The 26,465-nt window shown below is 45.3% G+C and overlaps 1 protein-coding gene across 2 annotated transcripts in view; it reads left to right on the forward strand.

Annotated features, from left to right (window-relative positions):
* LOC144755681 (Fc receptor-like protein 5) overlaps positions 1 to 26,465 on the forward strand; it is a 303,522-nt gene that overhangs the window by 147,500 nt on the left and 129,557 nt on the right. For both annotated transcript variants that reach the window (XM_078644853.1, XM_078644854.1), the window contains 2 exons: positions 12,865 to 13,149; positions 15,280 to 15,570. In XM_078644853.1, the coding sequence (XP_078500979.1) occupies positions 12,865 to 13,149; positions 15,280 to 15,570 (576 nt within the window). The remainder of the gene's footprint in view (positions 1 to 12,864; positions 13,150 to 15,279; positions 15,571 to 26,465) is intronic.

Here is a 26,465-nt window from a genome sequence, read left to right on the forward strand (position 1 = left end):
TCACTCCGTTCGGGCAAAGCATTGGGCCCGAACGGGTTGCCAATTAAACTGTACAAGTTGCGTCCCGACAGAGTGGCGCCATATCTTCGCGCCATGTTTCTGGAGTCCCAGGAACGGGGTATTCTCCCATATGATCAGAGACTGGCCACGATAGTTGTCATCCCTAAGGATTGTAAACCGCGGGACCTTTGTTCATCCTATAGGCCCATATCCCTGCTGAATGTTGAGCCCAAGGTATTGGCGAAACTTCTGGCGTCCCGCCTCCTGTCGGTCATTGGTGGCTTGGTCCATCCGGATCAATCCGGATTTATCCCGCATCGCAACACGGCTCTTAACCTTCGTCGTCTCCACGGTGCGATTGCGAGGGCGGGGCTTCTGACGGAGCCGGCCATTTTGGCATCGTTGGATGCCTCAATGGCTTTTGACACTGTGGAATGGCCTTATCTTTGGGCGGCTCTTGAGAAATTTGGTTTTGGGCCTGAGTTTATTGGTTGGATCAAGTTATTATATGCTGAACCTCTGGCGCAAGTAGTGGTAAATGGTAGAGTTTCGACCCCTTTCACCCTTGGCAGGGGTACCCGTCAGGGCTGCCCCTTGTCTCCGTTGCTTTTTGCACTCGCCTTGGAACCATTAGCTGCCTGGCTTCGGTGGGAGCCTTCGCTTAAGGGGATTCGCTGGTCACCGGACTTTGAGGACCGCGTCTCGCTTTACGCGGACGACATTCTTTTATATCTCACCTCCCCACGTAAATCTCTGACTGTTTTATTTGATGTTCTCACTTCGTTTGGTGCCAACTCGGGCCTCGTTATTAACTGGGCCAAGTCCTGCGTGTATGTTCTCTCGGGTGTTTTACCCCCATTGCCTAGCAGACTTCCTATCCAGGTGGTCCAGTCTGGCTTCAAGTACTTAGGGATTTTCATTACGCTGGACCCCTCGCTCCAATTTGAGCGGAATCTCTTCCCCCCGTTGCTTAGATTGCGACTGGACGTGGCCCGTTGGCGTAAGCTTCCTTTGTCTCCTCTGGGCAGGGCGGCTCTGTTTAAAATGATGTCCTTGCCGCGGTTCCTCTACGCGCTCCAGAATTCCTATGACGATATCCCCAAGACCTATTTCCGAGAGATCAAGAGTCTTCAAAGGCAACTGATTTGGGACGGGCGTCCACGTATTGCCCTCGCGAAGCTCACCATCCCCTGGTACGACGGGGGCATGGCGCTCCCCGATATCAAGCGATATTATTGGGCTTCCCAGTTGTCTGCTATTAATCACGTGATGTTTTCACCGGATCGAAATCCTGCATTCGAGATGGATAGACTCCAGCTTCCGGGTGGGGACTTTAATAGAGTGCTTTATTCTCGATCGGCCGGGCGCCATCTTGTGGGCCCGTCCAGGATTGCAGTAACTGTGTGGCGAGCCGCGAATGTGAGTTTGGGATGGGAGGATCGAATGACACTGGCGACGCCGCTTTATGCCTCGGAACGTTTGGGGTGTCTCTGGTCTACTAAGGGCTTTGACCGCTGGGATATGATTGGGATATGTAAGGTGGGTGATGTATGGTCGAAAGGTAGTGTGAAGTCGTTCCAGGCCCTCCAGGCGGAATACGGTTTGAATGGTAGGGAATTTTTTCGTTATCTGCAGGTCCGACACGCCCTCGCCTCAGTCTTGACTCCTGACGAGGCTCTGCCCGAGTCCTCCCCCCTCGAAGATCGTGTCCTTGATGGCCACCTGCCTGATAGCACTATTTTCTGATCTATAAGAAGCTGATCAATACTCGGGCGGACTTATTGGTCCGACTTCGGGAGGTTTGGGTCGGCGAGGGGTTGGAACTGGACGACGAGGATTGGCAATCGGCGCTCTCCTCTCCCAAGGAGGTAGCCATTCCTGCCCGTCTCCGTTTGGTTCAACTTAAAATCCTTCATCGAGTATATGTCACCGGCCCGCGTCTGGTGACGATGGGCTTTTCCCTGGATGGGTTATGTAAGCGTGGTTGTGGGTCGAGTGCTACTTTTTTACACATTCTTTGGGAGTGCCCGGTTGTGGCGGCTTACTGGACTGCTGTGCTTGAGGTGATGACTGCTGTGACTGGTGTTGCCCTGCGGCCGGAGCCACGACGGTGTCTGTTGAATGTGTGGGAGCCCACTGACTACTCTGTAGCCCAGACCAGATGGGCTACCTTGGGTTACATGATTGCGAAACGGGACATTGCGCAACTCTGGGGCGCATCCAGGCCCCCTGAGGTCTCGAAATGGGAGGACAACATGGACTGGTCCATCTTTCGTGAGAAGACTGTATATGTGGCCAGGGGCAGACCCAGGGCGTGGACGAGGATTTGGGGCCAGTGGAATGAATATCGTGGGGATCTCTGTACCCCTCCCTTTGTAGGCACTACTGATGTTGTCCTATCTCCCTAGGCGAGCGTTCCCGGAACCTTTTCATACTGTTTTGTGAATTTCCGATTCTCCCCGCTGCTCCCCCCCCCCCCGACCTTGTTAGAGCCTCAGGGCTCTTGGTATGTTCTCCTGATTGTAGACCATCCCCTCCGTTCTTTGGGCTGACCTTGATTACTGTGCACTCGCCTTTTTAGTGTTTGTTTTTCTTTTTGTATAAAATAAAAATTCAAGATGCTCTGTGATATGTTGGGAGTAATGCTTGGCACTTGATTTGTGCCTGACCACGGGAGTACATTTCTAATTCATGACTTGTGCCTTATTATTAGCGGCCAGCCCGTGAGGTTGTAGGCCCATCCATTTTTCTATGCTTGCTCAAATAAAGGTTTTTGAACAAAAAAAAAAAAAACAAAAAAAAAAAAAGGTTCTTCAGAGTATCAACCCATCTAATCACTTCAGTGACCTATTGCCACCGTCCATCTTCAAAGAAATCAAGGATGTCGTCTCTCCCATTAGAAAATACAAACGAGATACACTGGACTACAAACTTCAAGAGGTGTACACTTGGGCTGAAGTTTATGCAAAACGGCGTCAAACGAGACAATATACATCACAGACGGACACCTCCTCAACAGATAGTGAGAAACAAACTAATGAATCGCGAAGAACAACCAAACCTTCTAAACCACAGAACACAGGAGCACAACCGACACCGGAGGCTTTTTTAGGCGAAGGTTCAGAAGAAACAGTAGACCCCGGAGGGGACTTAGAAAAAACAAAAGAAAAACCCCAGCCTCAAACGAGACAGATGGCCTCGAAGAAAGACAAAAAGAAATACCATTAAACGACCAAGAGAATTTGGTAATAAATATTTCAGATCAACGTTTGAGCACTATCGAAACAGAAATATTAAAACGTGGTTTGTCCTTTGTACCCACTGCCCGCACTAACCAACTTGAGCTTGAAACTAGTCTTTTTAAACTCAGACGAAAAATGAGATTAAGACATTTTTTTGAACACGTGGTCATAAATCCAAAACCAAAACAGGAAGATGAACTAAAAGGATTAAAAACCAAGAGCACGTACATGCCACCCACGTCGCACAAAACCATTGACCTGTTTGAGAACTTATGCAAGCAAGAAATCAGCAAAATCAATACTAACAAGAAAAGTAAGCAACGGAATATGTCTAACAAGGAATTTGGAGTTTTACAGAACATAGCAGCAAACCCAAAAATAATGTGTCAAAAAGCTGATAAGGGAGGAGCGATGGTAATATTAAATTCAGCGTTTTATGAAAACACAGTTCAAGAACATTTAGAGGACCCAAACCTATATATGGAAATTCAAGCTAATCCCACTGAAGAAATGAAAAAGATACTACAAGACATTCTAAAGAAAGGAGTGGATAATGGAACTATCAGTGAGAAAGTGAGAAAGTATCTCACACAAGAAAGTCCCAGGAGCCCACATATGTATATGGTACCAAAAATACACAAAGACTTGATTAAACCACCTTGTCGCCCAATAGTCTCCACAAAAATGAGTATTCACGAACCAGTAGGAAAGTACATAGACAAACACTTACAGCCTTTGGTATCAAAAAGTTTGTCTTACATAAAAGACACTACAGACTTCTTGATTAAATTGCAACATGTGAAGGTCGATGATGAAAGTGTAATGGCAACAGTTGACGTTAAATCGTTATACACTTCGATACCTCATCAAGAAGGCTTAGAAGCCATAGAAAATGCATTGCTCCAGAGCACATACCCTCACGATTTACAAGTGTTTTAATGGAATTAATGCAATTTACATTGTACAACAGCTACTTTTCTCACAAAGACAAATGGTTCAGTCAATTGAATGGAACATCAATGGGAAATTGTGCCGCACCGGCGTATGCCAATTTGTTTATGACGTCATTTGAAGATCATTCAAGAAAACAAAGGTCCTGAACTCATACAAATACGGTTAAGAGTAATAAGCATAGACTTAAATAAGAACTATGTTTTCTATCCAATGTCCAGCCGGACAGAGGACATTTTTATTTTTTAAGATAAACTAAGAATTCAAATGATGAAAGGGAACACAAATCACAACCTGGGCACAAGCCTGTACCAAGTATGGAAGGGGTGAAGACAGTACATGGGGAAAATGACAGGCAAACAGAGTGGAGCGAAAGGATGCTTACAAAACAATGCAAATCTTGTGTAAGCTAAACCTAACAGTAACTGCAATAATTAATACAAGAGAGAAAATGCAGTACTGTTAACACAGTCGACGTGACGTTTCGATCCCTATCTCCAATTATATACTGGGATCATATTCAGGACTATATACATTACTATTGCCTGAGCTTTTGGCCTTCTTTCCAAGGAAGGTGCGGTCCATCGGCATCAGTTACGAAGCCTCATGGAAAAGCGAATGTACCTGAACGGTTACATCAAAAGCCTATGAGGCTTCTTTTGAAGGGCAAAATTGTGCGGCAGGACGTCAGTTGAGCGTTCCTGTCGTGTTAAAATAGACCTGTAGACTTTACAGCGTGCCCCGTAAATGTAGAAATTGGAAGTCTGGTGGGCTGGGTGGTGGGCTGCACGGCTCGGCTGCTAAGTAAAGCAATCCGGGTGGTTGTTGCTCCTCAATGGGACACCAGCGACGGGCTGCAGGGAATACCGTCCGGCATAGCGGGATAGCTGATAGCCATTTGAAGATCAGCATATTTACCATGATGATGAATGGGCGAGAAACCTCCAAATGTTCGTGAGGTTCATTGACAACATCTTTTTAATATGGAAAGGGACAGAAGAATCACTAAAACACAAACTAGAAGCATGGGACACCAAAAACAACAGAATTGGGTTCACGTGGACCATAAACAAAGCAACAATACAATTTTTGGATGTAGAAATCACTAAAGCAGGAACAACTTTCATCACTAACATATATCGCAAACCAACTGACAGAAACAACCTATTGCAATACCAAAGTCATCATCCTCAATCATTGAAAACGCATCTACCATACTCCCAGTTTCTTAGAGTGAAAAGGTTGGTCTCAGAAGAAAACACTTGTCAACAACAATTAAACATCATGACAGCAAGATTTGAAGCTCGAGGTTATCCACAAAAAATCATTAGAGAATCACGGACAAGGACAGATAGTAAAACCAGATCGGAGCTGCTAACAGCAATACCCAAAACCAAAGAAAAAAGACTCACATGTGTCAGCAAGTACTCTAACGTAAGCACAAACTTCAAAAAAATAATTCGAAAAAATTGGCAAATAGTCCAATTGGAACCGGATTTCAAAGGAATATTTCAAGAAGAACCACTGTTTGCATTCACCAGAGGTAAAAACATAGGAGAACTATTAAAAACTCCTAAAGAGAGGCCAAATAAAAGTACATTCAGAGGAACAGTACCATGTTTGAACTGTACCAATTGTCATAACATAATGAAGGGTGCAAGAATCACACACCCGATGAAAGGATACAAAATTCCACTGAATCTTAATGCCACATGTGACACTACTAACATTATATATTTGTTGAAATGCCCTTGTGTACAGGGATATGTGGGCCACACAGAACGAAAATTTAAGACTCGCCTGAATGAGCACAAAAGCAATATAAGAACAGGGCAATTGAAATCCACAGTAGCAGCACATTTTATGGACAAAAAACATAACATCAGCCAATTGAGGGCTTGCGTGTTAGAAATAGTACCTAAAAAAGATGGACCGTTGAATAAGAAAATTCTCTTACAAAGGGAAAACTATTGGATTTACCACTTATGCAGTCTGAAACCCAACGGGCTCAATGAAAGAATGGAGTTTACTTGTTATCTATAATAGACAACTGCTCGTGTAACCATTAATCGATTAGATTTGCTACATTTTACGACTGTATTAATGATCATGTAACTGCACTAGAATTAACCATGTGGTGAGCGTAGGACTCGCAAGATTGATCACACACAGTGAATGTAACGAAGTAGAGAGAATTGTATTTGATAAAGTTAAGGTTGAATAATCTTTTGAAAAAAACTCGGCACCTCTAGAAGGTGTGCATGCGCTAGAATCGTGTTTGAATCAACAGCGTAGCAGGGAGCGGAGACTCTGCTTGTAACGGATACTAATCCCGGTTTAACTAAGGTGAGATACGAGGTTGGATAGCATCTTTCACCGATAAATAGAACGGGGAACGTAGTACATGAACGCCTAGGTGGGCAGCGGGAAATGTTTTAAGACACATGAGTTAACGTTTAGAACATGAAGGTGAAGCCTGTTACGAGTGTCACACACGATGAAACGCTTCGAAATGAGATCAGTTTAAATTGAGTTACTGAATTTCTCAACTTGAGGGGTACAAAGTATATAATGAACGAATATGCTTTTTTGAATGTAAAGATAGAGATGAAATCTTTTGATTACATATTGTGTTATTTGTTTAATTTTCAGGCGTTTTCCTGATGAAGGTGCCTAGTGCACCGAAATGCATTGAAATAATTTGTTTTCACGCCTAATATGAACTGATTGGAACGTAAAAAAGAAAAAAAAAGTGATGCAAAAAAGAATTAAAGATCACCAATTAAACTACAGTACGAATGATATTGTTTATTACTGCTGGAATTCAGCGTTTGAAGCTTGTGCCTAGGGTGACACTCCTGTGAGTGAACAGGGGTGCAACTAGTAGAGTCTCTCCCATTAGGACAAAGATTGTCAAAGCATCTCTGTCACAAGGCACAATCCTGGAGTGCCTCAAAGCAGCTCAGGTAACACCTATATTAAAAAAAAAACTACCGCAGACAGCGCTGACCTTAACAACTTCCGCCCTATCTCTAACATCCCCACACTAGCCAAACTGCTTGAAAAATGCATCCAATCGCAACTCTGTGCTCACATTGAAAATTTCCATCTCCTGGACCAACATCAATCTGGCTTTCGTAGTGGGCATGGCACTGAATCGGTTCTCACTCACGTTATGGATGACATTTTAAAAATGCTTGACCAAAATTAATCATGCCTCCTTATCCTCCTTGACCTTTCCTCTGCATTTGACACTGTTTCTCACGACAACCTCCTATTCATTCTGGAGCACAGGATCGGCCTGTCTGGTCCGGTGTTTCAATGGTTCTCGTCATTCCTCCATCACTGATCCCAAAGAGTGAAGGTGACCACTCTCTCTCCCAGCCACCACCAGTATTCATGGGGGACCCCAAGGGTCTGCCCTATCTCCCATACTCTTCAACTTGTTCTTGGAACCATTAGTTAATGCACTAAATTCAATGGACAATCTCTTCCATTCGTATGTGGATGACATCCAACTTTATTTGAAAATCCCCTTCCCAGATAACATAATTTCACTCAACACTACCCTACTGACTACTCAAAACTGGTTAACTGAGAACCACCTCCTGCTCAACACCTCTAAAACAGAATTCCTTCTCATTTCTCCTCTGAATCACATGCCTAAATTAGACCTCTGGATGAACCACCTCACCACCTTCAACTGCTCCCCCCCTCATTATTGGCTCAGCTAATTCTCTCGGAACCACCCTGGACAAACACTTAGACATGAAGACTCATATTAGCAATGTGTGCAAGGGAGCTAACCACCTGATAAGGATACTCAGGAATCTCAAACCTTTCCTCCCACAAGCAGACTTCAAGCAAGTGGTCCAAGTGCTTGTTTTTCCAAGGCTAGACTATGGCAATGCTATGCTCTGTGGCCTCCCCAAATATACCTTGGCCCCACTAAGGGCCTCACTGAACGTGGCTGTCAGATTGGTTACGGGTACCAATAGAAATGCGCACATCTCCACAGTCTTAAAATCCCTAAATTGGCTGCCCTACGAAGCAAGAATACAGCTAAAGATTGCCTGCCTATTTCACAAACCCCTCCATTTCAAAACCCCCAGTTATCTAGTGCAAAAGCTGGAACTATCTGGAGTGGGAGACCTTCTAGGAGTGCTAACTCTCTCCTCCTGAAACCTCAGATCTTTCGCAAAAAGAGAACGTGTCACCGAGCTTTCGCCGGCTCTGTACCAAAGATCTGGAATTCTTTCCTACCGGAAATACGTAGAAACTACTCCAAGGTTGCTTTCAAACTGGAAGTAAAAATATTCCTTATGAACAAGTTCTTACCATAATAGGGTGATAGATCATCTGCTCTAATGCATTGGACTTACACCTTAAAGCCCTGCGCTGGATGCTATTCTTGTTGGTTTGAATAATTTGCTCCCCTCCTATTTCACTATGTGCCAGTTTTTATATTATTCTTGGTAGACCCTTTGTATTTGTAACCGTTCTTGTTCTGTAAGTCCTATTTGATATGTGTCCTGTTTGGTATTTTATGTGACACATGTAATGTAACTGTTACCATCTATCCCTCAATTGTAAAGCGCTCTGATATCCCTCGGGATCATGTTTGCCCTATATAAAACTTTATAAATAAATAAATATATCTTTCGTGAGAGGTTGAAGGACGGGGTCCTCTAGGGCCATGCAGGTTACTTATAACCACCTGCTAGGCCTTCCTAAAATGAAGAGTCGGTCAGCCAGTATAGAATACAAACTTATGTTTATTCAGCATATACTCTGCAGAGGAGTTCTAACAGACCTTCACCCTAAGATGTCAGTCGTGGGGACTGTCTCCCCAAAGTTTGCTAATACATGATAAACCACTTTCGGAGACTTTGGCCACACCTCTAGTAGAAAACTACCGGCCTGAGCCGGTTATAGACAAAGGAAGCACAGAGATGAGCGAACACCAGCCAGAGGGGTACATTCTATCAGTGGTCCAAGGCCACTGTGCCGGGTCTCAGCGTCTCCTAAGGTGGGAGCAGAGTTGCACATTGAGAATGGTATGCAGAAGCAGAATAATTGCTCGTTAGCAAGTCGGGAAGCAACCTTGAACGACAGAAAAAAATAATAAGATTGTACAATGTTCTGCTGAGGGAGCAAATTCCGAATACTAACGCCTAGTACGAGCACAGTCCAGACAGTCTAATACAAGTTACAAAATTCAAAATGGAGTCACATGGACTGACAAAAGTTTACATGTTACTTGGATAACTCGGCAGGTTGCATAACGTGAACACAAATGGTATTTATTTAGCCACATATTGATAATCTAATATAGCCTAGGCAGGTGCATTATATGAGAGGGGAATTTCAAAACTATGGCAGGCCCATAGTACAAGTTTGGAGTGTACCTCGTGGGTCGCATAATACATGCTGCAGCTCATGGGGAACCCTTGGGTTATCTAGGCCCTAGATACATTAGAACCACATACTAGGGACTTACTAGAGTTTGCCAGCTAACCAATTAGAAATGTACCAAGGTACTCACCATAGCCAATTAACACCTTGAACGCTATGGGGATTTTTCTCCTGTGCTGGGAATTTGCAGATACCACTTTACATGACGAGCTGGGCTCGTCATCAGTGTAGCAGGAGGCTACTGCATGACGAGCCCAGCTCGTCATGAGCGTCGAAGGGGTTAAGGGAGGAAGCACAGTGACTGGGGTTCTGATTAGCAAGATCCCAGTCAAGTCAGAAAAACAGTATGACACCAGAAAAAAAGTGGGGGTAACCATGAAAGCAGATCCTACTTTCCTACAGTGAGTGAGTGAGTAAAGCAGGCAGATGCTCAGCCTGAACACAGTTCTTGACATTTAGATAGCACACACAATAAATTGTAGTGACTCTCAGCAGTTTATATAACAGGTGTATTTACTCCTTGTAGTCACTCTCAATAGTCGCTCAGCAAAGAATGAAAGGATGAATAGACTAACCTGTTTTGCAGCCTGTGCTCTCCAGGTTACATGCAGGAATCTACAATGGCTCTTTAATCCACTGAGTTGACTGCTATCTACTGAACACCATCACCAGAGCCTGCAGTATCGCTGAGTGAGTTGAACGTTTGGTGCTGAAGCATGTGGTGACTGACAAGATGTGAGTTTGAATCGTTGGGAGTTTGACCCAGCCTCCCATTCTTCTGAAGGTCGAAAATGGAGTATCATAAATTGGGTATTATTAACACCTGTAAGTTACAGCACTTGGAAACAGCAGTAGTGCGTAATGATGGGCTTTACGAAAAGAGTTAGTGCTTCTCACTTTTATCCTCCTTTATTTTACATTTTTTCATTAAAGGTATTAAGATTGTGGCATCAATCCCAGGTGTAGCGATGTGTTATAGTCTCTAGGAAAAAATAGAGCTATGTCAGAAATTGTAATAGATAAAATAAGGTAGGTTCCATTTTGGAGCTCATAGTCTGGAAAGGTCAGTGGAGGTGAGGACTGCAACCGCTATACAAGAGATGTGGATTACTGACATTTCTAAGTAATATGTTGGTAACAGAAATACTGGAGGAAGGGGAGAAAAGCCCCCTGTGTGAACATCAAACCTCTCTTTGATCCCAGAAAGAGTTACTTGTCAGTGAAACCTGGGCCCATTGTGGGTCTGGTAAGGTTGTGTCCGATAAGGATAGCACTGTAGGACAAGGCAATCAGGATAGAGGAGATAACTTCAGCCTTTGAACCTTTGTGAGGCATATTTCAGCAGAGGCTCGTAACCAGGTGTGATCCCTGGTTACTTCCTTGGCCTGTGTTGTGTATCAATCAAAATTGGAGCTGCTCCTGCTTTTGTCCCTTGACAATGGACAGTGCAGAGGAGAGGGCACTTCAAAAAAGTTGACACGCACAACAGGAATATAATATCAAAGTCCCAACACTAAATCACATGGATGTCGAGATTTGGACTATAAAGGAGGAGGTGTGAGTGTCACAAGCTGTTCAACTGCACTGATTTAAAGCTGAGTTCAATACGAGAGAAGATCACCAAGACTTCTAGCTGATGGATCCAGGCATATTGAACAAGGTCTACTAGACTCCCTGCTGGGGGAGGAGCTATACCCAGAAAGTCAAGGCCATTTGCCATGAGCCTGGAGCACCAGGTGGTACTGTAAGGAAGAAGACAGTGCTTGGGGGAGACATCCTTTACTTTACATGTGTTACATTGCATGCCTTTACAGCACAGTCGTTACAACAACCGCGTTGTTACATCACATACGATTACATCGCAAGTCATTACAACGACTTGCTGTAGGGGACATAAGGTATTGGAATGTAAATCCAGCACCTTCCCTGCTTTTGCACAAACTGGAGTAGGAATAGTAAATTATACTATTCCTAAGTCCAGTGCGCCCCCTACAGCAAGTCGGTGTAATGACTTGCGATATAATCGTATGCGATGTAACAACGCGATTGTTGTAACAACCACGTTGTAATGGCATGCGATGGAGGGAGTGAGACCCAGTAAGTATTTTGTCAAGTGGATCCCAGTGAGTGAAGTCTTAGATGGCAAGTCCATTTGGCATCATTGCAAGAGTGCGGGCCGTCTGCTTGTACTAGTGGAAGTCTGCATAGCTCTTGTGAAAGCTGAAGTCAGTGACCACTGTGTGCCCAGGGGGAACTACTATTAAGCCGAGGCTGTTGCTGTGTGCGGGCTGAAGTCAGCGACTCATGTGTGCGAGAAGGGGGCCACTATGAAGCCAGGGACAAAGCTGGTTTGCGAGCTGAAGTCAGTGACCCCATGTACATAGAGGGGGTCACTGTGAAGCTAGGCCAATTGCCCATGTGTGAAACTGAAATCAGGCACGTCTGTATGCGAAGAGGGCGCCACCTTCAAGCCAGGGCATTGCCTGTGTGAGAGCTGAAGTTGGTGACCCCTGTGTGCCAGGAGGGTGCCACTATGAAGCCAGGATCATAGCCTATATGCAAGCTGATGTCAGCAAACCCCATGTGCCAAGAGTGAACCACCGTGAAGTCAGATCATTGCCACGGATAATCATGCCAAGGATGTTGTGAAGGACACCGATTGCCGCTGAAGCCGTCTGATACCGACACAGGCCATACAAAAATTAAGGAGGCCTGACGAATCATCATGAAAAAATTGGTCGTGGCATTCCTCTTCAGGAGACTGAAGCCCGAGAAGAAACACCTCCATGGTCTCCAGAAAAAAATGTGTTTTGGCGAGTCCTTGCTATTGTGTCAGCAAGCACGAGCACTGAAAGTGCATGGATGTTGAGTTCACTTGCTCAGTAGAGGTGGTAGGGCACTGTCACACAGGTAACTTCAGTCTGTCTCTTCATGCATCGACTTGCGCATGCTAGAAGCTCACAGGTGCTCATTTCATTTCAAGGTGTGAGGGGGGACAATGAGTTGCAGTCAATTTTGATTCATTGTTCTGTAACTATATTAGGGAACCATTCACCTGTTGCTCTACTCATATATGACCTTGGCATGTGGATTATTTCAACAGATCATATGTACAATGTAAACTAGAATGTGTTTTTAGGGATGGGGAGGTTCTTCACATCTTATAGGGACCTCTTCTTGTTCCAATAGAAAAAAGGAATTTAATACAATGAAAAATGTCTGCAACATGTCATTTTAATTATTCTGTACTCTCCAGGTCACCTATCTTCACCAACAATCTCATACTCTGCTGGCTACACCACTTACCTGATTGGGGAATCTGCCAGTCTCAAGTGCAACTCTCCCACTATCGCAAGAGGGTTCCGGTTCTACAAGGACGGGAGAGCAGTCAATGGACCTCAAGATCCTGCCCTGGACACATTCCGGATAGCTAGTGTGAACAGAGGAAACCAAGGGTCATACACCTGCACATACTGGGTAGAAATGTCGGGACAGGAGGTCAGATCTGTGGAGAGCCTCGCTGTGCAGTTGCATGTTTTAGGCAAGTATAGGAGCTGGGCTAAAAAACTCTGATTGATAGTAAGGTAATGCCAAAGAAGAAAGAACACATGTCACCAAGGTGTAGCACTCACAGGTTATGCAAAGCAGTGAGGCTACAGTATGGACAGGATCTCTTCATGAAGCCCCAAAGACACTAGTTGCAGGCCACCAGGGCGTTGGGTGGATGGGGGATGCACATGGGGGGTACCTATGGTACCCCCCTGCATTTGCATGCACAAGGTGGCAGGCACCACACGATGCCTGTCACGTTGTGCATGCACAACATGCATTTTTTACATTGCGGCGGGTGCTGCTTATAGCACCGCCTGCCCCAATGTAAAAAATGCGGGATCCGCCTGGGCACATCCTAATTTGAATAGCGGGACCGCCGCAACACGGACGGTCGGTCCCGTGCTACGATGCAGTGCGCCATCGTAATAGGCCCCTTAGTGTTGCAGGCAACAGAGCTCTTCAGCTTGACTTGTTTAACTACTTGTTGATAAGAGGTCATATTTGATTTTCTAATGATATTGCAGTGCCTCAACCAACACTGGGGTTGTGTGATATTTTTTTCTGGATTAGGTATGTTGAAGATGTCCGAGTATTAGTGGACTTGATGTTGTGGTTATTCTTTTGCTGTGCCATGATCTCTGGCTAGCTATCAAAGGTTTTTCTTGAAACAGATAGAATATTCCATTATTAAGCTGAATTTTAGAGCAATGAATTAATATCGATTTCATAATCATCAGTGACTGTAAAGAATATTTATTAACAAACATAGATCTTTCTTTTACATTTCATCTATTTACTTAAGCAATTCACTCTATTATTTGAATTTTCCAGTCAGTTTCCATTAATAAACTCGAATGTCTTTTGAAACCTGCTCAACACAACTGTCTTACTGGTGACATTATGACATAGCCATAATTATTGAATGTGATCAATTTCCATATAAGTTCAGAAAACGTTTAATGTTTCCTTAATGAGAAAGGTTGAAACCTTGCATTTGTGAAGCAAATCATTTTTATCCTTATCTTTAGCAGAGAGGAATGTTCTCTAAGTTCTATTCACCAGGGCTGCCCGTACATGCAAGTTAACTTAAATAAACTTCACTACCAGTATTCTTTTCAAGTGTATCCCCAGACATGTGTTTCTAGATTCCTCTTTCATCAGTGGGGAAAATGTTCATAGGTCGCTGGACGTGCTGCCGCAGTTTCTTCAGGGTTAGTGCCACTCTCAGCGCGCAGGTGCTCACAGAGCTCGTCAGCTCACGAACCACATCGACCATGATGCATGAGGTAATTCAGCTGTGACGTGTCAGCAGGGTGCTCCAAATCCCTTTGACTGTTTAAGATGGCTCCCGTGGGCCGTGAGCTGACGAGCTCTGTGAGCACCTGCGCGCTGAGAGTGGCAATAACCCTGAGGAAACTGCGGCAGCACGTCCAGCGACCTATGAACATTTTCCCCACTGATGAAAGAGGAATCTAGAAACACGTGTCTGGGGATACACTTGAAAAGAATACTGGTACTGGCACTGGCCAACAAACTGTGAGAACTGTGTGTGAAGCGAGTAACATTGAACCACATCGACCATGATGCATGAGGTAATTCAGCTGTGACGTGTCAGCAGGGTGCTCCAAATCCCTTTAAAAGCTTAGTATTTTACACTGGAAAAGCACTTTTCCAGTCCAAAACCTTTGCTAGACATCACACACACATCTATGCACGATGGTGCACTATGGTGCAAAGGTGTGTGCGTCACACCAGGCTTCCTGAGATAGTGCCAGTGCTGGGTAAGAGAGCAGAAGAGCCATATCTTGGCAGATATGGTGCAGCCCTGCTCTCTCCTTCTATTGCAACACAATACAGCAACTTTAGATGGTGCTCTGGGTTGTGCTAAAATTAGTGAATCAACCCCCAGGTGTGTTCAGCAGGTTCCGGATCCTGTCACGTCTACTCTAAACAGACCTCCATGAGTTATAGTGGGGTGCAGATTGACAGTGTGGGATAGGAAGAGATGCCTGGTCTAAGGTAATCAGCCGAGATAAAATAGCATGAACTGTCTTTACTTGATTAAATATTTGTGTCAAGTTGCAATAAAAACTCAGAAATATTTCTTTTTTTTCCCCAGAACACCCGGCAACGCCTCATTTGTCCTTAGAGCCCAAATATTCTGTATATCTCAGAGGAGAATCTGTCGGTGTTCACTGTGAGGTTCAAGTGATGGCCAGCCCCTTAGAATACCACTTCTTCAAAGATGGAGCAAAGGTTGTTGCAAGTAGAGGCACGTCCGAGAGCACTTACGTCATAGCCAGCGCCGACAGCCAATCAGCAGGGTCGTACACCTGCCAGTACCTTATTCATTTGTCAGGTCGGCTTCTGACTTCCATGCTAAGCTCTCCAGTATCTCTGTACGTCACAGGTGAGATAATGATAATATAGTCAAAACCATGTATTTAATACGGTTGTGTTTGATATGCAAGGGTTGCACTATGATATACCATGGCTGCAGCAATCACAGGTCAGTGGAAATACCATCATGCACCTAGATGCAGAGTCTGTGTCTATAAAATGTGGCAAAGAATAGCTTTGAACTCTCAAGTACAGTCTCAAATACCAGGCACAATCAGCATACAGCCAGGCACAACCTCAAACACGCAGACAGAACCATCACACATCCATAAGCCAAGACATGTCTTCAATGACGGACCAGGCTCAAACTCCCTATTACAGCTTCAAATGCCTACATACAGCCTCAATTGAACGGGTACAGTCATAATTCCCTTAGATATAATCATCATATTTCAAGGTTTAGTCTTATATGCAGGCTCATGATCAGGGTGGATAGATTTAGGATCAATACAAAAAGATTGGCTCCTGTCTCAATGACACTGAGAAATGGAGGAACCATCATTGTTTACAACTGAATGGAACCAAGGTTTGGGTCATCCTTTTAGGTGCTGTGCTAATCATTGAACCCTGTGCTTTCTGGCCTCATTTCCCCAGCCAAATCATCAACGATGCGGGGAAAGCCACACTGAGGGAGTGATCCAGATAAATGCCTTGAAATGGGCTAGTTAAGAAGCTCATTATGAGTATACACTTCCACCGGTGTGATGTAAAGAACACCCAGCTGATACCCACGCTACTCAGATAAGCTTGAGGGTATGAATTCATTCTAGACATGAATATTCAAGCGGCTCATACATAGTTATATCTAAAATGTTGTCTTGAAGCTTGAGGTGTTGCAAAATGTAGACATGTTATGATCATGCCTCCTAACACGCTACAACTAAAATTCCAATGTGGCAGCTTTGTGTTCTTTGATAAAGCCCAGGAAACAGTGGAACAGGCAGACCTTGCACTTTTGATACGCTTCCACCTTACACTCGAAAATTTGAATGAGATGATAAAAAAGAATTAAATAACGTTTCTTCCATTTTTGGGATAGGAGGCCTGATTATTGAGAAGAGAAGGCCTTTAGCTCCCATGCCTTGTTCTGCTACTTGGATTTCTGCTGAATGGTTATTGACAGGGGTCTCTGGTCCCTCGTTAGGAGGTTGTTTTGTCAGCAGAAATCAGTTGAAAGACATGAAACATTCGAATTGGTTGCAAGTGCTGTTTGGGTGGAAGTTATAATCACTATGTTGATTTTTTTTTAAACTGTTAGTGCTGCTTAAAAATTATCAGGGCGCAGTATGGTCGACTGGTCATAGAACGTGAAACCTCTGACGGCCCCAAGCAAAATCCAACAGCAACCTGCAGGGTGCAAGGCCCAAACAGGTGATTCAATGCAGTGCCATGGCACCACAATGTAGGCGACCCTTCTGAAATGGTATAGGTAGGACTAGAGGCACAACAAACCCCAGGTGGACTCTAAAGAGGGTAATCTTAAACAACCAGGATATAGTCACAGCAGTAGGTATGTCCACCACTAACTTCTTTTCTGATAATATTGGCTCAGCTCCACTAGAGCTTGTTTGGGACACCTATAAGGCCCACATCAGAGGTCAGTTTCTTAGTTTGACTAGCTCAAACAATAGGAAGGAGGCAATTAAATGTAAAACACTGGAAGATAAAATTGCACCCCAGAGATTTTAAGATTAAGTGCCCAAGTAGAAGACTTACCACAGGCTCTATTGGAATTAGAGCGCCTCCGGTTAGAATATCGAGGACTGTTAGACTTAAAAGTTAAGACACAGTGGGCTGTTCACTCTATGGAAGAGAGAGCTGGGGCGATACTGGCCAGTAAGATCAGAGCAGATCGAGTGAGAAATAATATTAATAGGCTAATTATTGATGAGCAGGGCACTATATCCTGCCATCAGGAGGACATGGAAAGATGTTTCTTCTCCCTCTTTTCTGAACTATACCAGGAAGAGTCGTCTCCAAGTTCCGATAACACTCTGCGGTGGTTAGAGAGTAAGGCTCTTCCAGGTTTGACTGAGGAAGGCTGAAATATGTTGAATAGTTGCTTTACAGAGGAAGAAATTAAACTTTCCATAAAAAAAATAAAAAATAATAAAGCTGCGGGCCCGATGCTCTTCCTGGCGAAGTATATAAAGTACTTCAAGATCTCCTGGCGCCGAGATTATGTGATCTGTTTAACTATATCTATAGCCCGGAGGGCAGGATCCCGCCTTCCTGGAATTTTGAAACCAGGGAAAGACCCCTTAAGGCGGACTCCTATCGGCCAACCTCCCTGCTAAAAGCGGACTATAAGATCTTTACCAGCGTTTTGGCAGGGAGATTGGCCAAGCTGGCTCCTGCACTTATTAACCCTGACCAAAAAGGATTTATACCCGGTAGATATATTCAAGAATTAACCGTACAGCTGATTGGCAGTATCGATCTTGCGGAGGCACGGTCGGAGCCGCTAGCGATGGCAGCATATGACGCTGCAAAAGCCTTCGACCGTGTCAATTGGCGATTTTTGTGGGATGTTCTTAGCATAATGGGGTTTGGAGTAACCTTTATTCAAGCACTGAGAGGATGCTATGAAGGCGCCTCGGCTGTATGCGGATGATTTGATGGTATATACCAGTAATCCGGTTGAGGTATTCCAGAGAGTGGAGGAGATAATGGTTGAATACGGTCGCTACTCTGGCTAGTTGATAAATAATTCGAAGACAGAAATAATGTGCAGGGGAGTCGACGAATGGGAGGGAGCCCGAAGAAGCCAGTTTAAGTACCTGGGTATATTAATAACAGCAGATCTTAACAACATAGTGAAGATTAATGTAAAAAAGGTGACTAAGGACATCGGCCACCTCTTTTTGAGATGGCAAAATCTTCCGCTAACAATATATGGCCGTGTAAATCTGGTCAAGATGGTTATTTTGCCCAAGCTGACCTACCTGTTCAATACGATACCCCTGACTTTTCCAAACAAAATCTTAGGAAAAATTCAGGGGAAGATTGGTAGTTTTATCTGGGCAAATAAGAATGCTAGGATATCATGGAAACAATTGAGAAGAAGGCTGTTAAAGGGGGGACTTGCGCTTCCTGATATCCTATAGTATGCCTTTGCTTTTCAGCTAAAAAATATTCGAAGCCTCCTTACTACCCCGGATGTTTTCAATTGGGGGCAGATCCTCAATACAATGGTGGACCAAGACAGAGGTGGGCCTGGATTTCTATATAAATTTGGCGCACCAAAGTTCGACAAAAAGGTACGCCTTAAGGTTTTAAAATCTGCCCTATTGCTCTGGACTAGAGTAAAAGGAAGTTGGGGTATAAAATACTATTCAGATTTTGCCCCAAAATGTGATTCTCCCGGTACACCATCTTGTCTCCAGGATAGTCTGTCCCTTCCTGTTAGGAGAGCAGGAATAACAACTTGGTCAGACTTGGTAACAGCAGAGGGAGTACTCCCTTGGGAGGTTTTGAGTTAAACAATCGGGGACTCCTTCTCTAGATTTAAATACATACAACTCTGTTCCTGGTTTTCCGCTGAGAAAGAGAACATCGGCGGCAACTGGGACATTAAGCTCGCTCTCCAATCCCCGGGCTGTAGGAAAAGGGAAGTGGGACTGTGGTATTGGAAACTGATTGAGGCAGATGAATTACAGGCCCCTCCACTACATCTAGTTTGGAGCTTGTCTAGTTTGGATGCTGTTTCAGACACCCTATATTATACATATCTCCAATACCTGTATAAATATGTTAAGTCTGCCTCTCTCAAGAAGAATCACTTCTATGTTGTAAATAGGCTTTACTATATGCCCAAAAAAATCGCAAAGTTTGTTAGCCCACCCCCTTTCTGTCCCAGATGTGGTATGCCAGAGGTGGATGACATCCACGTCTTTTTTTAATGTTTTATTCTGGGTAATTTCTGGGGTACTGTGGAGAAGACATTGGAGAGTATTTTTAAGGTGACGCTTAGATTTAATGTAGTAAGGGTTTTGTTTTGTTTGGACGCGGACCTCATGAGCGGGTTTAGGGGGGCACATGTTGCCTTATTCTTCACTCTCATACTCATTGCACGTAGAGAAATCTGTAAGCTGTGGAAAGATGCTAGCCCTCCCCTCTATGAAAACTGGCTCCGGGCTGTATTGAGAATGGCACATCTGGAATGGTATATAAAACTAATAGTACTGTTTGGCAACCTTTGATAGACTGGAGCATAGAAATGAGGTTGGTTTAAAGTCCTAAAAATGTCCTATGATTACACCAGGCCCCAGAAAAAAGGGGCAGCCGGGATGGCTCCAGGCAAAGTAAGAACTTCAGCCCTGGGCGCCCAGGATGGAATAGGGTTGTCAGTGTTCAATTGCACTTGCCAAGGGTGAGATGAGGACAAAAAAAAAAAAAAATGGCAGTGGCAGTGTGATTAAGGAAGAAAGCAGACAGTGACCACACCGGGCTCGAGACACAAGAGCTGTCAGCCATTTTGCAAAAGCTGTGGATGGACACAGTGACAACCGAGTCTATGGCTGCAAGGGCCGAAAGTTCAGACTAGATCCAGGCTCCTCTCTGGAGGAACATGGCGAGCCTGCCAGAGTCAATTGCGGGCCATGGAGGGACGAAAAATCTGCGTAGCTGCAGCCCAATGAAGGAGAGACTGCGGGGCAGGGAATGTCCCTCCGCAGCAACTCCAGTGAGAAAAATGATGGCTGCGGGGACCAGGAGGGAAAGCTATGTAGGTGGCTGAGGGGGCCTCTGCCTGGCCATACACTACACTGCACAACTGCCTGGGCCTGAGTGATCTGCTGTGAGAGAGAGATCGCAACTCAGGAGAGAACAAGAATGGCCCTACCCACTGCCTTGCAGAAGAGGCCCCTAGGGTGGAAGCAAGCCGGCAACCCTATATACTCAAATGGAGAGCGTGGCGAACAGAAGACAGCCCCTTTGTCACCACCACAGGGATAAAGGAATGAGAGATCTGGGAGATGTTGGGGCTGCTGGAGCTGAGGGGGCACAAGACCATAGACTCAGGGAGAATGGCGGGGCCTGAGTGGGTGAGAGCGGTATGACTTTCCAGGACCTGCCCCAGTAAGTAGCTGTGCGGGTGGCTGATTGGTTTGGAGACACCTACCCCTGGAAAGTAGGCGCAGCCTGGGAAGTGCCGAAGGGGCCAAGCTAGACTGCAGAACTTGATGTACAAGCCTTGAGGTGAGTGAACGGCTCCGGGCTCTGGGGCCTATGTTGTCCAGCTATCGCGGGGTGACTTGGCCCACAGAGTGGAGGGTTCCCTCAAGCACCTGACAGCCCCTAAAGAGGGTACTTGTGCTGGTTTTAAGCAGGCAGAAGCTGCCTGCCGGGGCACGTCCGACGTCCCCTGAGGAGGGTATTCACTGGGGTACCCACTTACTGAGACTGTTGTGGCCCTACATACCACATGAGGGAAACATCCTGAACAACGAAACTGGAACAACGACTTACCATTACAACGAATTCTGAATCAAGAGGAATCTGACACAACGAAGATTCCAACCACGAATACTTGAACCACGACTTTCTCAAAGAAGAAGACCGTCACGTCATCATACATTTTCCAGCAAAGCAATGTTCTCAATGAAGCAGATTCGTCACGAAAGTTATCTCATTTCAGCAGGTCAAACTGACATACGCTATGGCACTGGCTAAATGCAATAAGAACGAACAGTGGAGCATGTTTCCTCTCCTTCAGACAGACTGGTTTAGCATGTAAGTGTGGAGTTACGTAGATACTAATCGGTGGCAACTACCATTTAAAATTCACAAAGAAGAAGTACTCAGGGTGTGTGTAGATTCATTTTCAAAAAATGCGCCTATGCTTATTTGCTGCGGATATGAATCTGTAGATGGTGTGACACAACTCGTCAGTCTGAAGCAACTGAAGGTACTGAAGTGCTTCCTTGCATTTCTGTACATTTACATTTTGCAGTAAAGGTTTGAGTATCCATATGCACTGAACAGCATATAGCTGACAGAAGACAAAAACCGAAGTTGGCATTATTTGCTTTTTCTGCAAAAAGGAAGGCGGGTAATCAGGAATTGTCGAAGCACCCACCCACTCTGAATCGGAAGTGTTGACTCCAGGCTTGCGAACTCTAAGGCGTTTGAGAAAGCAGTATGAACACATCATGCTTTGGTCGTGGGAACGTGTAAGAACAACAGGAGTAAACCCATGGACCATGTTGGGATGGGTGAGTAATAAAGCAAGAAACAATTCCCAACAGGTATCAATAGAAGTCAGTTAAGCGATGTATGCAATCAGCATTACATGAAACAGGAAAACAAGGAGTCTCAAAGAAGTTTTGTAGAAGCCTATTATTCACCAATTATAAAGGGTCTTTCACATGGCAATACAGTTAAACAGCACTGTGCAGAGTAAATCATGTGACAACCAGAGGGCACTTGGTGAGTAGTGATATATACAATAAGTGAAAGTGCAAGTGCTAAGGTGAACAGCGTGAACGACGCATAGTGCCAAAAAAATATATACAGTGATGGCTCCACAAGGTCAAGTTGCAGTCACTTTAGAGCATGATTCAATAAATTTTCAGGAGCACAAAACGTAAAATGCGCCAACAAATAATGCTGTGGTGTCGACGGCGTTTCGATCCCGATAAGTCGGGATCGTCATCAGGACAAGGTTGTCGATGAGGGCAGTGCTGTAGGGAGAAAGGGCGAGTAAGCAAGGGACATGGATGGGAACCGCGAGGTAGGCAGATGCTGGGTGGGAAGCCAAGGAGTGTTGGGATGGCTACCGGAGGGTGATGGAATGGGGTGATGGTGGGTGGGGTGGGAGGCAGACAGTGACTGAGGCATGGGTGTAACTATAGCGCATGGGTAGACACTGGATAAGGTATCCAAGATGTACACGGGGTGTTTATCGCGTGGACTACGGTGGTGGGTCAATCCTGACTATGTCACCCGTGAGGATAAATAATTGCTGGATAGGGATTCCAAAGTATACATCGGGTGTTTACCGCGTGAACTATGGTGCTGGTTCAATCACGTAGGTAGAGGAGTGAAGGTTGGGGGAGTGAGGCGGGTGCGATTAAATTAAAGCGCGGTAAAAGGACCAGAGATAAGAATGTCTGAACCTACTTGGACACGCACACAACGGTTGCGTGAGGATTCTAGAGTCCGGGTTGGGTCATCGGAGTCGGCGGCTGTCAGGGGGAGGAGAGGGAATGTTAAAAACGGAAACCGGCTAGATAGATAGGCAAGTGCCGGAATACAGTTAATTAGAAAGAATTACCTGATCGTGAGTGAGTTTGATCAGCAGGGAAGCGCCTGTGGGAAGGAAGGGGAGGTAGAAGAGCCTTAGTGGACGGGTTGAAGAAATTAGTGCGTGAAATCGCACAATGTTGTGCGAGTCTAAGTAGTGGACATACCTGATGAAAGCAGGGCTGAGGAGGGCGATTAGGGCTCTCTCGGATCGGCAAACTCGCACTGAATGCAGGAGCTACGAGGTGGCCAGGGACCTCGGACTGAATGATATGGGTTCGAGCGGCAGCGAGGAGGGAAGGGGGCGTGCCCGGGGGACGGGGGCGTGGTTGAGGAGCGTGTCACTACGTTGCCGTAGCAGAAGGAGTAAACAGGAAGTAACGATGCAGAAGAAGATAAATCAGAACGGAACGCACAAGGGAGAGCATGACAAGCGATAAAACAAGGTCCTGAATGAGTAACAGACATGGGAAACGGAGTAACACAGTTCAAATGAACACGTCTAAAGATAATAAATCAAATGGAAAAAACAGTATATAAATAGCAAAGGACCCCTGAGTGGACAGGTAGGAGTAGTAAACGATTCCACATCTTGAACCAGCGTGAGATGGTATACATTTATGACTGGGATGTGGTGAATCAGGTATGTAATTAACAATGGTTCATAATCACATGGGCACATTATTCAGCTGGGATACAGAGGACTGGTGCCCAGGGAGGGCTATGGTATGAAACCAGTGGGTTAGTGTACATACTTAATAAATGGGGGGTGGGGGAAAAAAAGGGGGGGGGGAAGGGGTGGGTTTATTTGGGGTACAATATCCCGCAAATTTATTGACAAGTAGTGGTGAGCATCAATTAAACGTTTATGAATGGTGTAAGCCTATGCCTTGAAATGGAGATGAGGAATGCAGTGTAACATGTGTAAGGGTTACAGTAGTTATACAGTAATGGTGTTGTTCCATTCATCAAGAGTGTTGAGCCCGTGATTGACCGAGTCAACACGTGAAATTCATTTGCATTCGGCTCTGTTTAAGAGGTGTGTCATGCTCCCACCTCTAATGGGTAATGTGGCTTTTTCAATGACCAACCATCTCAAGTCTGTATCAACATGTTGTTTTTCAAGGAAGTGTGTGACCAATGGAGCGGTTAGCACTTTACAGTTAATTCTGCTCTTGTGTTGTATTATCCGTTGCTTGACCATTTGGGTGGTTTGGCCAATGTACACGAGATCACATGGGCAGCGGATAGCATAGATCACGTTTTGTGTCTTGCAGTTTGAGTGGTGGTTCAGTTGGTGGGAGATTCCATTGTAGTTGAATTCTTTGGTGTTGAAAGTTAATTCACACACACTGCAAGATTGGCATTTGTAATGGCCAACGACAGGGTCCAAGCCCCAGGCCGCCGTGATAGTATGTTTCTCCATAGGTTGATTAGGCCAGGTGATGGCATGTACAAGGTGATTGGCGATGTTGTTGCCTCTTTGATATGAAAATAAGGCCGGTTCCTGGAATTGTTCTTGGGAGCGAAGGATCGGCCATTTCTTGCGGATTCGACGTAATTGTAAATAGGGAAAAGACTACTTCAGAGAAGCTGACATATTGGTCACCAAGCTCATCAACAGAGGATACCCACGACGCCTAGTATTGAAAGCCAAGAACGGGCCTGGTATAACCACCGGGAAGATCTGCTGACTCCCAACAACAGAAAAACATCGACTAGAATCCCTTTTGTCTCCGTGTTCAGCCCTGACAGCAATATCGTTGCTAAAATAATCAAGAAAAACTGGCCAATCCTTCGCTCCCAAGAACAATAGACGTGCGGATCTGCGGAAAGTAGTAGACCAGGTTCAGACAGTTGAAGGTACAGTAAAAGAGCTGGAATCCGAGGTAAAGACCTTGAAGGGTCAGATTGCATGCCTTACGAGGGCTGCCATGGAGCTGGAAAATCATACAGAGGATTCAGAAAACCACTCCTGGTGGAACAATCTCCAACTCTTGGCGTTCCCAGAACAAGCGGAGGGAAACAACACTTTTCCTGGAGGTCTGGATCAAGCGGGAGCTCAATACACCAGACCTATCGGCCCTTTTTACAGTGGAAAGAGCACACAGAGAGCTGGCCTCATGTCCTCCCCCAGTGCCCACTGAGATCCTTGATCGCCCTCATCTTAAAATATAGAGAGGAAGACAGCATCCTTAGGACAACACAATTGGTCACACAGAAGCACTTCAAAAACTGCACAATCACAATTTACCCAGACTTTACCCCAAAGGTCCAAAGTCAGAAGAGGTCATATATCGAGGTGAGACAGAAACACCACGCCACGGGCCTACACTGCATGTTAACATTTTAATGCCTGTCAGAAAGTAATATTACATGGAAAGATTCACTTCTTTGATAGCCTGGAGGATGTGTGAGCATGGCAAGAGAGATGGGACAGGCCATGAACCGGTCAGCAGGGGCCATCGGGCTCACAAGCTACTGATTCTTCCTGGAGTGTGGTCTGCAGGCAGAGAAGGAGACCTGGCAGGCATAGAATAGAAGAATAGAATAGAAACAGATTTGTAAAGCGCGTGGTTACCCGGGAGCGTCCCAGTGCTATAGAGCAGAGAATACTGTGAGGGGAGTGCTAAATTAGGAGTCCTGGGGAAAGAGAAAGGTTTTAAGAAGCTTACAAAACTTCAAGTGGCTGGGTTCAGTTCGAATGCTGAGAGGGAGTGTGTTTCACAGAGTCGCTGCATTGACAGAGAATCAGCGTCCTCCTGTTCGAGCTCTCTTCACTCTGGGGACAGTGGCACGATGCCCATGGTCGGAGAGAAGGGCCCTGTTGGCATTGTAAGGGCACACTATGCTCCTCAAGATAGGGGGTCCCTTACCCTGTAGGGATTTGTGGACAATGCACAGGGATTTGAACTGTATCCTCTCGCGTATTGGCAGCCAGTGAAGAGATCTTAGGGCAGGTCTAGCTGAGGACCTTGCAGATGAGCCTGTAAGCAGCCTGGCTGCGGAATTTTGAATCAATTGGAGCTTGTTAATGGTGGCTTCAGGAGCGCCCAAATAGAGGGCGTTACTGTAGTCCAGCCTTGAGAGGATTAACCCTTGGATGAGAAGGTTTCTCGAGGGGGGAGGTAGGAGAGGGAGCACTTTTCGGGCTGAGCGAAGTAGGCCAAAGCATGTGCCTGCCGTTTTGTTGGCTTGAGTTTTGAATGAGAGGTCCTGTTCGAGCCACACCCCTTAACTTTTAATTTCGTTTTTTGGGGCGGGAAGAGCCCCCAGACAGGCGGGCCGATGGAATCAGCTAAAGATGTCAACTTATGTCCTAGGAGCATGAGCTCGGTTTTAGTTCCATTTAATTTAAGAAGGGATTTACTCATCCAGGCATGTATTTCGGACAGACAGGAGTGAAGGTTTTCAGGGCATTGGTCCACTTGAGTGAGCGAGACGATTAGTTGTGTGTCGTCCGCGTAGGTGACTACTTTAATCCCAAAAGGAGAGACCACATCTTTCAGTGGGGACATGTATACGTTGAACAAAGTAGGGCTCAACGAGGAGCATACTCACAGCCAAACCCGGCAGCGCCAAAGGATTACAAATAGAGAAGATGTAACAATGATGGGAGCCAGAGACTCCTCATCAGAAAACTTGGATCCCTCAACTGGG

Source organism: Lissotriton helveticus, chromosome 5_1 (assembly GCF_964261635.1).
Source record: "Lissotriton helveticus chromosome 5_1, aLisHel1.1, whole genome shotgun sequence".
In the NCBI taxonomy this organism is placed as follows: domain Eukaryota; kingdom Metazoa; phylum Chordata; class Amphibia; order Caudata; family Salamandridae; genus Lissotriton; species Lissotriton helveticus.